Source organism: Aedes aegypti, chromosome 1, assembly GCF_002204515.2.
Source record: "Aedes aegypti strain LVP_AGWG chromosome 1, AaegL5.0 Primary Assembly, whole genome shotgun sequence".
NCBI lineage: Eukaryota > Metazoa > Arthropoda > Insecta > Diptera > Culicidae > Aedes > Aedes aegypti.
Genome location: NC_035107.1, coordinates 213136667 through 213151969, shown reverse-complemented (window position 1 = coordinate 213151969; position 15303 = coordinate 213136667). Strand labels below are relative to the sequence as shown.

The window sequence follows — 15303 nt, the reverse complement described above, 5'->3', positions numbered from 1 at the left end:
AGAACAAAACTTATAAATGTCATGGTGGTTCGAATGCTATTCAAGTAAGAGACTTTCACTCCAAATATCATAAAAATCGATTGAGATTTGGAAAAGTTATGGCTATTTGTTGTTTTTCGACGTAAATATTGTAATATTTGGTCAAACTTTCGATGCATGGTACCAAATGAAGATAAAATATTTTTCTATATTTTATGTAAGGGCGTTTCTAGGCCTATCATAAAGATGCTTTGACGTGTATTAGTTTTTCCATAAAAAGTTGGAATCAATTTTTGGCCCATAGCGGGGCAAAAGTTCGAATCTGCGGGGCAAAAGTTCGACCCATGTATAAACCCACGGAATTTTTTTCAAATTTCCTAAAATCTACATATTATCTTTAAATTTAGCGAAATTTACCTGATCGTGCGAAAAACATCACAAAAATTTTACATTTTCACTTAGTTTTGCGAAAAACTGCTATTTTTTGGGTGTTTTACAATTAATCCTGTTTTGGGCATTTTTTATGAAAATTTAGTGTGTATTTTTCGGCAAACATAAGTTTACTTCTGGTATGAAGTATGCCTGGCATAAAAGTATTGATATTTTGTGCTTTAGCCAACGAACTTTTGCCCCACACTAGATTCGAACTTTTGCCCCACCGGTGGGGCAAAAGTTCGTTTAAGACAATCAATTTTGAAACTGTTATAACTAAAAATGGGTAAATATTTTGACACAAGTTTGTTCAGCAAAGTTATAGCCAATATGTTGAAGGTTCGTTATATGGTATTTGTTTTATTTCATCTACTATTATTTTCCTGGAAACTTTGATTATACCACTAAGGTCGAACTTTTGCCCCACCTTACTCTATGTACGAGCAGAAAGTGCGGGAGTACGATGTGCACTTCTTTCATATCCTTTATTTCCTTCTCTGGTTTTTCTTTGGTTGTTGATACTGCACCCTACAGCTCGGATGCGCTTCTGTGGCACCAAGTTTTATAAACAGATCACGCTACTACTGGTTTATTTACCCGACTGTCTATCAGGCGACTATTTCTAACACCCCAAGAATCGTACGATTTGATTAATTTGATCAATGAATAAGCTCATATGTGGGTCATCGAGTTACTTCCAAACGATTTTCCCTGTGAAACGAAATCACGCCACCACGGCGTTAAACTATCCAGTAAGCAGCAACTCGACAATCAATTAAACCCAATTGAAGAGGACCACCGCGTTTCAATCATCATCGAATCGATTGGACGGGTTTGGTAGACCCTCCTTTGAAAGCCGAAACTTCTCAGTCAATTAAGAACCTAGTCACATACATAAATCATTAATCGTGTGTGCAGCGTATTACTGCTGAGCCATGGAACAGAAACGCATCGTTCGACAATTGCCTAGTAAACACAAAAATTGGTATGAACTGGTAGGAACCTGCCCTTTATTACATCGATGTTCATTCTTAAACCGAGCACTTGATTCGTCATTTCGTGGTGATTTAATTTGGTTACAGCTTAGGGCGAAGCAAATCATTAATCGTAGTTTTTCCGCTTTTCCCATTGCAGATTTCCAGCTGAGGGTGTGTTCGATTTGTTTCTCACCGGATTTCACCGGAGTCCGGAAGGAATTGTCGGCGGAAGAATAACGGAAACCTTTAGTGGCTTTGGTTGGGCTTCAAAAGCTAAGATAGCGCCTAGCTTCTTAGTGCGGGACATCCATCTCGTGGCGTCGATTGGTGTGCTTGTCCCAAGTGTGGCCTGAAGCGCGAACAGAGCAAGTCTTCTCCCTACGGAGGTCTGCGAACACAGATCCTCGGAACAGACACTGAATTACGTGCGCATTAAGGTAGGAGTGTCATCTCCTGACATAAAAAAGGAAGAACAGTTGAAAGAGACTACAAAATCAGAGTGAGTACCCCAGTAAACCGATAACTAACCTTGTGGTGCTTTGCAAACAGCGGAAGAACAACGGTAGCAAAGGCGGAAGCGAACAACAACAGCAACATGGGCGATGCTATCAACTTTGGTCCTGCGTGGTTGCGCAAAGTTGCTACATTCGATAGTAACGCTGTGAGCAGCATTGGTGGACCTCCCCACAGTAGCTGCAACAACAACAATATCAGTAGCAGCAGCAGCTCCAGCACCAGCAATAATCAGACCAACAGTAGCAACAACAATAACAACAGCAGTAGCTCCGGTTCAGCTGGCGGCGGTGGCAGTGGAAGCTATTCGGCAGCCCTGGCGGCTGCCAATGCAGCGGCGGCGGCGCAGGCGGCAGCAACAGCTTCCGCCGCGGCAGCCTCCACGACCACCCGTTACGCACTGGCCGAGTTCCGGTATGGGCGGGAGGAAATGTTGGCACTCTTCGACGTGAAAGCGGTCAAAACGCCAGAGATACTGGTCAACTTCAAAAACTTGTACGTTGACAAGGTGCAGTGTCCTCTGGCATTGACCCCTTGCACCGACGATGACGTGGTACCGGAACCAGATACCAGGGTGAGCTGCCTTCTTAAAGGAATGTAAGACCAGTAGATTGCTAATGATGTTCCATATTCTCGTTCCAGCGTATATGGCAGACGAGGAGCACTTCGCTGGGTGTGCCAGGGCGTGGCGCTCGGGGCGGGTCCGTTGACCGGGGAAGGGGTCGTGGTAGAGGCCTCTATCTCGGCTACCAAAGGTCAACCTCTTTCTACGACGATGAATCCAGAAGCGTGGGAAGAGTAAGTATGTCGATGGATATTATCATTACACTTTCTAGGATTCTACTGCTGTTCAGATGATCTTTTTTGGTATACTCGTATCCTTTATCAGTTCACATCTCTCTTATGGGCGAAACTACTAGGGTCGCAAGAAGTAAAATTTATTGGATCGCCTAAAATTTATTGGAAACTCTTAGTGACTTTTGAAGCCATATGCTATTATGTATGTATCACTTAATTTAGTATGGACTGTGTTTCTTGAAGTGGTTGAAGACAACGAAACATCTTCTTAAAATTCCATTAAACATTAAACTTTAAGCGTAATCATAGCTAGTTCCTGAAAAACTACTTGACAATTTCTTGTCGAGACTATTGTTGGATCCACAGAGCAATATATTTAATGGACAATGCACATAAATTTGAAAGTTTACTTTCGAAAACCAATAAAAAATCTCGAATTTTTTACAAAAACCCTGCCAGCATTTTCTCATAAAACAACCTAAAATTTGTCAAGAATCTCATCCTAATCAATTTATTAAAATTGAATTAAAATTGATTGATTATAAATTATCAAAAAGTGATCAACTGAAATAGTCGGAAAGTATGGACTGTATATTTTCAGAAAAAAAAAAGTCTCACAGGGGATCTGCCCTATCTCACAATTTGTCAAAAACCCCTTGAAAAGCCATTAATGATTATGATGAGCACTTGCTAAGGATTTGTTAAGAATCTTGTATGAAGTCTACCAACAATTTCAACACGCAAAAACAATATCGCGTCGCTTTTGACGCACACTTGAATCACTGTAATAAGAGAGATCGAATGACGTAATTTGACCAATGACGTCATTTCATACTTATTATTCCAAAAGTTTCAATGCATTGTTTCGCAATACAGGCAAATCTCCATGGGACTATAGACTCATGAAAATATCGAGTCGTGGAACAGCTCTTCTTCATCTGGCATTCCATTTATGTGTACGATTTTACGCTGAAATTTACATGGATTGTTCTTTCTGTGTTAGGAAAGCTGTTTTAGGGAACAATTACCGTGCCAGTACCATATTATAGACAGCGCCATATTCTGAACGGTCCGTTCCTTATGTTAAACATTCATTGTTTTTACATCCAAAATAGTAAACTGTCAGTTCGAAACATGATTTATTGTAACATTTGATAACTAAAATACATGGTTAAGTTGTTTTTTCAACAAATATTATACGTTAAGTTCGTTTGCTGTCCATAATAAGGAACAATGTGTGTTCATAATTAGGAGCATTGATGTATATGGCGTCCATAATTAGGAACATGCATGCGTCATACTAACATATGATTTTTTAAATAATTGATAATTGATGGACGTTTTATTTTAATCTTTACGTTTATTTAAATATGAGACAAACGCAATGGCAAGACAAACCAATATCCCAGCTGTTGAAATCCTTAATCATTTAAGTTATCCAAATTGGATTTTTTTTACGTTCTTGCACGGTGCTTGCACGGTACAGTAAAATGATGTTTCCAGGAATCGATATCGTGCAATGGAACATCGACTCATGGAGGTTTGAAGATCTCACGACGCGAGTGATCTGCATCGAAATTGACGTGTAATAGGTTTTTTTTTTGCTGTGTAGTGTATGAATCCGCGAAACTCCTGCTGAGCATTTCAGCAGGATTCCGCCGAAGCACTTTGCCAAGGATTCACCAAAAGGAATTTGTCAAGAGACTCTAAAAAATCACTAAAATTGTGTCGAAAACCTTCCTATTACTTTTGAAAAAGTCTGTTTAACCCCTCTACCGGCGTCCTGTTTCATATTTCAGTCCTCTACGTCCTTCCTTGTGGCTAACGTCCCCTATGGGAAAGGCTTGCCGTTTAGTTAGAATAACACTACCAAGACAGCCTAGCTAAAAAGGAAAAAAGGATCGTATAATACATTCCTACTTCAGATCAGTTACGTACGTACGTAACTCAAACGGTAGACTACTTGATTTGGCCTTCGTCTGCAGCAGTAGCGAAGTTGAATTGTTCGAAGTGCCATTCTCGATTTTACCTCCTGACCGCCACCACAAACCGTTCGTTCTACGTTAAACCACAAGTGAATTGGAGAGTTTTCATGCAGTGTCAGACCAACACGATTTCAACTTTAACCGTTGCAATTACAATGCTGTTATCGAGGAACTGAGCTTGTTTAGTTGGAAGGACCTATTACGAGACACCGATGTTAACGCAGCGGTTGCCAATTTCTACAGCATGGTTTTCGGAGTAATACGCAGACACACTCCTCTCCGCAGATTATCTCCTCGTCACGAATAGTTTACCGTGGTGGAACGCTGATCTTCGTCGCCGGCGAAATGTCCTTAGTAAAGTGCGTCGCCGTTTCCTGAAACACCATACCAAAGAAAACCGATCCCTCCTACGGAGACTCGAAAGCGTATCTTCATCCTTCCGTGAGTAGATTTTCCGTATCGAAGATGAGGTTAAGGCGGATCCTTCCGTGTTATGGCGCTTCTTCAAAGGAAGGAAAGGTTCGCAATCACTCCCATCAGAAATGTCTTTTGGTGGCATCACGAGTCACAGCCCTACAGAATCAGTCGAACTTTTTGCCGATTTTTTCGATTTTTTCAATTCGGTGTACAATCCCTCGGCTCCTTTGATATCTTCGGAAGCGTTGGTTTTGTTGCCGTCTTTCGATATTCGTTTTCCTTGTCCGACGTTTTCAATAGCTGATGTCACCGATGCCCTGAACGCTATCGATCCATCGAAAGGCCCTGGATCGGATAAGCTTCCTCCTGTTTTCATCAAACGTTGTGCTGAGGTACTCGCAATACCTGTTTGTCGGTTATTCAACTTATCCCTGACTGAAGCAGTTTTCCCAGACGCATGGAAATTGTCTACAATTACACCAATACATAAAGCTGACAACTCTCATGACATTGAGAACTATCGACCGATTTCGATCGTCTGCTGCTTAGCGAAGACGTTCGAACTATTGATTTACGACAAAATGTATTCCGCTGCCAAGCCTCTCATTTCACAGTATCAGCATGGCTTCATAAAGAATCGCTTCACTACTACCAACTTGATGGCGTACGCTAGTTTACTAAACTCCAGTATGGAAAAACGCTTCCAAGTGGATAGTGTTTACGTGGACTTTTCGAAAGCGTTCGATAAGGTACCGCACGATCTAACCCTGATAAAGTTCGACAGGCTAGGTTTTCCTGACTGGTTTATCAACTGGTTGAAATCGTGTGAATCTGTGTGATAGAACTGCTTATGTTAATTTAAAATCTGTTGAGTCTACGCGTTTTCGAACTCCTTCGGGTGTTCCACAAGGTAGCCACTTGGGGCCCTTGATATTTATAATCTTCGTCAATGGCTTAATCGATCGAATCAATTCTCATCGTCTCATGTATGCGGATGACTTAAAAATTTATCGAATCATAAGCTCGTCAATCGATTGCGCCGCTTTACAACAAGACATTGACACCGTATCTGGTTGGTGTGTATTACACGGTATGCAGATGAATGCGGTAAAATGTAAAGTGATTAGTTTCACCAAATCGCGAGCGCAAATAAGGTTTGATTATAGCGCGAATGGAACGTTGTTAGACCGCGTGAAATCTATTAAAGATCTTGGAGTTATTATGGACGAAAAGTTGAATTTCAATGAGCACGTTGCTGCGACCACTGCCAAGGCCTTTGCTGTACTCGGATTTATCCGACGAAACGCATCCGATTTCCGTGACCATATTCTTTAAAATCTGCGTACTGCTCACTTGTAAGAACCATCCTGGAATATGCTGTTCAAGTATGGGCTCCATACCACGAAACCCGAATCGCTCGTGTAGAAAAAGTGCAGTGATGCTTCGTCCGATATGCCCTTAGGAGATTACCATGGTCGAATCCCATTCGGCTGCCTGCGTATGATAGTCGGCGGCAACTAATAGGACTGGAGTCACTACGCCATCGACGAGTTTACCTTCAAAGGATGTTCTTTTATGACGTAATAAGTAACCGTATTGACTGCACAGAGCTTCTGCAGCAGGCGAATTTCTTTGTATCAGCGCGTCTTTTACGTCAACGTTCTCTATTCCGGACAACCCGACACCGTACTGTTTTCGGCCAAAATCATCCTTCTAGAGAAATGTTTTAACCTTTTAAATGAAGTGGATGTCTTTGATTTTAATATTTGTAGAAATCGTTTTAAGAATATTGTTAGACAAATCTATTAGTATTTTAAGGGATATTCAGTCTGTACAGCGAAGCTGAAGACGGTGTCAATAAATAAATAATGGACCGATGCACGAGTTCACTAATTTGACGTTTGAGCGGTGCCGAATTCACTGGTTTCCATGGTCACATAAATAACACGGCACCGCTAAAACGTCAAATAGTGAACCCGTGCATAGGTCCATAGTGGTTAGATGGGCTCAGCTGGTTAGGTGCCACCCTATAAGGTTGTTCTGAAATAAGCTTTGGTGAAATCCGTCTTTGACAGTTAGCAAACAACTTAGAAAATACAATGATTGCTGAGACGAAAATTTCAGTTCACTGTGATTTTTATAGCAACCCACTTTGGTAAGGTGTGCCCAGCCAGTGTGCCAAAATGTGCCATAGCTGCGTAAGACACACTGCGTACTAGGACAGAACGTGACAGCTCAACAAGGACTGCCCCGTTGTTTTTCAAACGATAACCTTGACGATACAAAAGCCAGTGCTACCAGTATCCTTTCTAAGCAAAACAGTTGAACAAATTCAAGTATTAAGGCTCACAATTTGGTTGTTCCTTGTATGCTTCATTCATTTAGCGCAATAGCGAATGCTAGTTTTTTTTTTTTAAATTAGGTTATATTTAAAATCAGCGATATTTCTAGAGAAAATTGATACAATTTCTATTATACTGCACTCAATTAAGCATTTTTGATTTATATTAGTATCGTAGGAGCACATGCGGTAAACCAAACATCGAATATAGATTGATTTGTAGCAAAATGATTTCATGAAACATTTTCAAACTTTCAATAAATACTCTAACTTATGAACTAGCAACACGGCCGGGCTAGCAACAAAGTGCCCTGTTGCAATCCAACTCAACGATGTGAAAGTAGGCCTTTGCCAAAACGACCAATCAGAAGTGGTCTTTTTTGACAGGCAAATGGTTTCAAATTTGCACTAGTACCTGACAAGTCCTGTCCTAGACTGCGTAGAGTGACCCCTCCCCATTGGCGTTACGTAATAAATGGACGCTGCCTAATGAAAATAATGTTCATTTGAAAGTTATTGACGACTAGACCAGGGGTGAGACAGCCTACTGATCTTGAGGTAGATCTTGAGTTGGTTTTGAGCTGAAATTTATTAAAACGCTGTTTGTTAGTACAAGCGAAAAAAACTACAGGGCAAACAATTTTTGACACCCGCATTCGCCGGTGTCTGCTTAAAGAGCACGGTCCATACAAATTTGAAACTTTTTGTATGTACAAAAGTCCACGAGGAGGAGGGGGTATCTCAAAATTTATAATAAATGACCACGTGGCTTATGATGAATCGTACTGCGTACTGCCGTGCGGGGTGACATTAGACCTAGGAGGTGACTTTGACCGCCCTTTTCGATGCATCTTATGGCTAGTACGGAAGTCAAAAAACTAATGCATGACCATCCATTGGCTATTTATAACATATTCTTGAAGCTTGCCACAATGTTTTCATTACTCTGGTTTTAGTTTGCTGTAAAAATCTTGGCCCAAAGTCACCCTTATGGCCCAACGTCACTCCGCACGACGGTACTGAAACTTCGCTGAAGGCTGAACGAACTGTGTTTAACGCATATGAGATATTCAACAACACACCAACATTGATGCAATCCCATAAGCCCTAAGTCTTCTATAACGCGGATTCATATAACGCCCCCAACCATGTATTATAGGAGTCCCGACTATATTTAGCTTATTCGTACCTCATTCGAACGCAATGTGTAACATACTTAAACTTTGCTCAAGATTCGACCGAAATAACGTGCAGAACATTTGATATATTGAGCCTTATGGACTTTACTGGAGCAGTGTTGCCTACTACCATATACTTTTGAGCCCTTCATGGAAAACTGGATTACAGTCCAAGAGTATTCCCAGCTTGCTGAGCATTCTATTTTTCTATTCCGCTCAAATTTTAGGATTTTGAACCTTTTCAATTCTTAAACAGCCTATAACATTCGGTGTCGTTATCTTTCAAATATAATTTTACCTGCATACAATCGAACAGTGTTTCCGTCTATTTCTGGCAGATGATTTAACTTTCAACTTTGCCGAATATCTTGGATCGGTATTTCCATATCAAGACTTTGAATTTTTCATAAATATAATTAAAATCCTGATATTTCCACGACCTTCTCTAAAACGGTCGTAAAAGGTCAGAGTGTATTATTCAGAACTGACAAGTTTTCCAGTATTCTAGAAATTTATCGATACAATCCTTGAAGTCTTGAATTCCTCAATGATGTTTCTTCAGATATCTTCGCAAGAGTTCATTTATCAAGATTTGAATTTGAGAAAGCTTTCAAATTAGAACATGCGCGAACATCGTATGCGCTGCTTAAACTAATCCGGTACTCATCTGCTCTATCTTCTCTTTCTTCCAGGGTGAACGACCATGGCTGGAACGCAACGGTACCGGTGGGCCCCTCGGTGGCAGCGGGGGTACCGGCGGTGGCGAGGTGGACTGGAACAATTCCTCCTCGTCGCCCCGGAAGGAGTTCGGGGTACGGGCGCGGACAGCCAACATGGAAAGCTGGCGCCGGGCCCGCCCGGATGACGAACCGAGCGCAACGGACTGGCGCAGTGGTGGTCTGAACACTAGCGGTGGCAGCAGCGGTCTGTCCGGGTCGGGCCTGCGGGAAAAATGGTCCCGTTCTACCAGCTGGCGCGACGAGGACAGTGGCACGGGCGATGGTTTGGGTCGTCCTGGGCTGGGAAGTCTACATCCGTCGACTAGTAGCGAGCGGATTATACCGAGCTCGGGCGCCTACAAGCCTCGGATGTCCGCGCTTAGTGGACCTGGAGGCACCGGGGATTTGAATACTAGTGGTGGTACCGGTCCGATGAGTGCATTACGGCGTAACTGGGACACGGAAGACCAACTTCCCGAGTGGGCAACAGAGAATCCTTCCGATTATGGAGGAAGCTTCGATGCCAGTGGGGCGTTCCATGACTCTGACAACGACGTCGATGGTCGGTTTGACGACGACGGTGGAAGGGAGAACCATGTGAACAGGAAGGAAGGGTCGTCTGCAAGTTCCAGGAGAAGTGCTTCTTCTAAGGAAGGCAGTGCCAGTAAAGAACCTACGCCTAATCATCTCTTGGAAAAAGCACAACCAGCGGAGGATTCCCAGAAGGGTAAACGTGAGGAGCAAAAGGTGCTTGAGCAAAAAGAGGCAGTCGTGTCTAGTAAACCGAAGGAGGATAGTGCAAGCGTAAAGGACATGTCGTCTAAGGAGTCCGTTAGCCCACAACCTCCATCGGTAGAACCTCCAAAGACGACGCATGAAATGGCGGCTGAAATTGACATCCATAAAGCGGCCGCCAATAGTAATAGCAGTACTGTTGAAGTTAGTACTAAGGCTGACGAGAGTCCAAGTAGAGGTCGGGAAATGCAGTCGAGAGATGTGCCGAAGAAGTCTGCTTCGAGTTCCAGTGTGGATCGGATGCAGGAAGTGGCTGACGATATGGTGGCTCAGTTGATCATGGACGACGACTATACGGGCACCGGAGACACGGATCCCACTCCGGTGTCCCGTTCGTTGGACAAGTCGCCTGTCCTTGGTGCTCCAATTCCGATCAACTTGCTGCTATCGAAGGAACCAGTGGCCATGCAGCAACTGTTTGGAAGTAGTAGTTCCAGTAGTGGCAATCGTAACATGCTTCTTTCCGATGTGAACCGATCGATGCTGCATGGAGTAGGTCCACAGATGCCACCAATTCACCACGCGGGAACGGACATCTGGTACTACCGGGATCCACAAGGCAAAGTTCAAGGTCCTTTCCCAGCGTCGGAGATGACCGAATGGTACCGAGCTGGTTACTTCGATGATTCCCTATCGGTGCGTCGTGCATGCGATGAAATCTACACGACCCTGGGGCAACTTGTAGCTCTCTGCGGCGGTGCCATTCCATTTTTGAACTCAATGAGTATACCACCGATTAAGAGTAGTAGTATTACTTCGAAGCAACAGCAGCAGCAGCAGCCCCAGCCACAGCCTCCTCAAGCTCCCACAAGCTCATTCCAACAACAGAAACCTGCCTCCACGTTACAGCATCTTCAGCAGCAAGCACCGCCTCTCGACACGGATCTGACGGCACAGTTGCAGTTCACCAAAAAGCTTCACATGTTGCGTCAACAGAGCCTGATAATGCAGAAGCTGAGCTCGACCGAAGGCTGGCCTTTGCTCTCGCAGGAACAGCAGAATGCCATCATCGCGCAGCACATGGCTCAATTGCAGCTGAACGACAGCATGTTGATATCACCCTCGCTTCCCACGCCTACCAGCTCATCGAATCCGCCGAATCCGGCAAGTATTTTCGGGGGTGTCGTCCCACCGCAGGATTCGCTAGTCAATCTCAAACAGGCGCAGCAGCAGCAGCAACAACAGCAGCAAGCACAACAGGCTCAAGCTCAGCAACAGCAGCAACAACAACAGCAGCAGCAGCAACAATCGCAACAACAGCCGCAACCTGGTCAGCATCCGGTATTGGAGCAACTTCAGAAAACCTCCAGTCTCAGCAATGCGTTCCAAAAGATGCAACTGCCCGACTTTGGACAGCCGCAGCCTGGGCGGCCAATGCTGGGTAAGTAAGAAGCGAGCAAAGGGCTGGTAGCCGGTCTCTTTTACAGAGACTTTGCCATAGTTTTAATGCAAGTCTCTAAAATGTCTGTTACTAATGGAAGGTCTTCCAAAGTTTTTGTTTTAATCAAAATAATCTTATTAAGGCCGCACGGGACGTCATCATAATCACCCTATCAATTTGAAGCAGCAAATCCCAAGAACCACTCCGTATATCAATGCGAAAAATATATCACTACGATTCTATATATGTAGTGCACAACTCAATAAATTTTCAGCTTCATCGGTTCACTAAAACTCGAGATTTGCTTTCACAAAGTTTTGATGATATTTGTTAGAGTGGGACAAAAGATAGGGAAAATAACACGGTCACCCGCGTCACCCTAATTTAATCTCATACCCTGATTTGGTTTCTTTTTGTTTTCGTCCTGTTTAGTCTCTTTTTGGCTTCATTTTCAGGCACAAGTTTCTATTTTTGAGAAAGACGGTCGCTACCAGTCCTGCTAACAGAATTTGTCGTTTCGATTTACACATTTATCAATTTCCAATATATTTACAGGCAACTTGAATGTCGATCCCACTGCCGGTCATGACCACTTGGGGCAACTGATCCACAACATTAACTTTAATCACCAACCTCCAGTACAAAACCTTCCACTTGGCTCCAATATGTTGTTGAAGCATAACCTTATAGGCAATCTGACACCGCAACAGCAGCAGCAACAGCAGTCACAGCCATCGCAACAGCCCCAAGTACCCAAACCGAACATAGAAAACGATCCAATCCAGTCACTGCTGATGCAACTATCGATGCATAAACAACAGCAGCAGCAACAACCTCCACAGCCATCTAAAACACCGGTAGAGCTGATGTCTCCGTGGTTACAGACGCAATCGATGCCACAACAGCAACCCCAACAGGCAACGTTGCGTACGTTGGGTAGCGGTTGGGGTGATCTTCCCCCTACGAGTGCCTCTTTCGGGTCCCTCTTGCAGCAACCGCCATCGCAACAACAACCGCCGCACCTAGCAGCTCATCATATGGTTAATGCGAGCTCTGCCAACGAGCCTCAGGCTCCATCAGTTGTATCGCTATTCAAGCATCATCAACAATCCGAGAAGCAGAACCAGGAAAAACTGGTGTCTGAATCTCACCAACAGCAGCAACATGTGCAACAGCAGCAGCAACAATTGCAACACCAACAGCAATTGCAGCAGCAACAAAATCAGCATCATCAACAGCAGCAGCAACAACAGCAACAGTTGCAGCAACAACAAGCGCAATCAGCAAATCATCAGCAACACTTCGAACGTACTCATCAAAAGCAGCAGCTACAAGTTGAGAATGTTGTTACTCAACAACAGCAACAGGCTCAGCAACAACAGCAGCAGCATCAACAACAACAGCAGCAGCAACAATATGCCCAGAAGTCTGCGAAGGAAGACAGGAAAGAGCAGGAACATCTTGCTCAACAGCAACAACAAGCTCAACAACAACTGCAGCAACGGCATTTCCAACAGCCTGCCAAACAAGAAAAGCAACCATCAAAGCCAAACCAGCAGAAACCAGTCAACAACGTTGATGTCGAAGAACAGCAAGTTCATCAACAGCAGCAGCAGCAACTGCAACAGCAACAACAACAGAGCGGTAAATTTCCTCAACAGAAGGGGAACAAGAAGCAACAGCAGTCGAAGCAGCAGCAGCATGTCGACGACGATCAGGGAGATTTCATCAACGTGAAGAAAGAGATGGAAGAGAAGAAGCGCCAGAAGGAGCTGAAGAAGCAACAACAGGAGGAGCTCAAGCGCAAGCAACTTGAGGAAAAGAAGAAGCAAGAAGAGTTGGAAGCGCAAAAGAAGGCCAAACTTCTCGAGAACCAACGTCGCGAAGCGATCAAGATTCAGGAGCAGCAACAGCCGCGTCCCGTTACGAAGGTAGCTCCGTGGTCCGCTTCGGTTGCCGAAACGGTCAACAGCGGGCCAAGTCTGGATGAAATCCAGAAAGCCGAACGCGAACGACGTGCTGCTCTGGCTCGCCAGGAGCAATCGAATCGCGAGCAACAACAGCAGCAAGAGATCCTTGAGCTTCAGACCCGTCTGGAAAGTAAGCTCAAGTGGAAGGCCCAGAACTTGGGTTCACAGAATGTGAAATCCCTCGCGGAAATTCAAGCCGAGGAAGCTGCTGCTGTGGAACGTGCTCGCGAGAAGAATGCTGCTGCTCTGACTGCTGCCTCCATTGCAGCATCTGCAGCGAAAGCCGCCAAGAAGGAGGAAATTCTCGGAACAGCCGTTTGGCAGAGCCAAGGCAGCGTTCTGACTTGGAACACGGCTAAGCTGTGGTCCAACTCTGGCGACGAGCAGAACAATCTCAGTTCTGGTGGTTTCTGGGAGGAACCGAATCCTTCGAACAAAAACGGACGCCAAAAACAGAATCACCAGCAAGCTGCCCAGCAACAGCAGGTCCAGAATCAGAAGCAACTGCTGAGCAAGAGCAAGACGATGGGCAGCATCTCGACTGCTTCGTCATCGAATGCCGTGGCCGCTGCCAAGCAGCAACAGCAAAAGAATCAAATGCAACAACAGCAACAGCAGCATAAGAATGCTTCCAAGGGTGCCTCCGGTGCGGGTAAAAACTCGGGTGGAGCTTCCGGAGCTGGCGGCGAACGCAAGGAGCGCAACCAAGGAGGCGACCACACCAACGAGTTCACCGGATGGTGCACCCGGGCATTGACCTCGCTGAACAGCAATGTTGATAGTGAGTGATTTTTTGTTAACTTCCAAGTCCCCAACTAATAGGTTGATTTATGCTTTCAGTTCCAACGTTCGTTGGCTTCCTGCAGGACATTGAATCACCCTTCGAGGTGAAGGACTACATCAGACTCTATCTAGGTAAGGATGGTTGAAGCTTTCATCGAGGGAAAATCCATCAACCCAAATTTCATATATCAATTCGCAGGCGAAACGAAGGAGTGTGCCGAGTTTGCCAAACAGTTCCTGGAGAGACGCTCCAAGTACAAGAACCAGATGCGCCAGAAGAACGCCCACATCGACGACATGTGCAAACCGGCTCCGGCCATCAATCCATCGTCCAACGATTTCCAGGAGATCAAGGTGAGAAGGGTGTTTCATGGGGTGGGGTGGGTCGGTGTCAGTTGGTTCAAACAGATGCAGGTACGCACTCACTCGATGTAACCATGAGGTTGAAACGACTTTGGCGCTGGTAAGGGTAGTTAGTACTTCAAGGATTATTAGCTACTGGAAAAGCTTTCACAATTACTAAAAACTTATTCAGTTTCTTTCTTCAGACACTTACTCAGTTTATAAATGAAGCTTTTAAAGGATGCTTTTTCAGCCTTTTAAAAACTTTTTCAGCGTTTGAAAAAAGCTTTCTGAGCTTCTAAATGATGCTTTGCCAGCTTTTGAATTGAGTTTATCCAGCTTCTGGATTAATATTTCTCGTCTTCTAAAAGAAGATTTATCAGCAGCATCTGGAAGATGTTTTTCAGCTTCTGAAGAATCTTTTCAGTAGTTTCTTCAGCTTCTAAAAGATCACAGAAAAAAGTTTTTCGGCTTCCGAATAGTTTCTTTAGCTTCTGAAAAATGTTGTTTAAACTTCTGAAAATAAACTTTCAGCTTATGGAAGCAGCTCTCTCAGCTCCTGGAAAAACCTTTCTCAGCTTATGAAAAAGCTCATCGAGCTTCTGAAGCTATCTTAGCTTCTGGATTTTTCAGCTTCTGAATGATGCTTTCGCTGGTTATGCAGAAGCTCTTACAGCTTCTAGAATAAGGTGT

The 15303-nt window shown here is 44.2% G+C and overlaps 1 protein-coding gene across 4 annotated transcripts in view; it reads left to right on the top strand.

Moving 5' to 3' along the window:
- Positions 1-15303, top strand: part of LOC23687627 (GIGYF family protein CG11148) — a 160368-nt gene that overhangs the window by 124359 nt on the left and 20706 nt on the right. For 2 of the 4 annotated variants that reach the window (XM_021857487.1, XM_021857488.1), the window contains 7 exons: positions 1546-1825; positions 1938-2475; positions 2544-2699; positions 9313-11515; positions 12071-14266; positions 14326-14400; positions 14468-14622. In XM_021857487.1, coding sequence (XP_021713179.1) covers positions 1984-2475; positions 2544-2699; positions 9313-11515; positions 12071-14266; positions 14326-14400; positions 14468-14622 — 5277 coding nt within the window. In that variant the 5' untranslated portion in view covers positions 1546-1825; positions 1938-1983. Of the gene's footprint in view, positions 1-1545; positions 2476-2543; positions 2700-9312; positions 11516-12070; positions 14267-14325; positions 14401-14467; positions 14623-15303 lie in introns of all 4 variants that reach the window. The other 2 variants (XM_021857484.1, XM_021857485.1) reach the window with 1 other exon arrangement.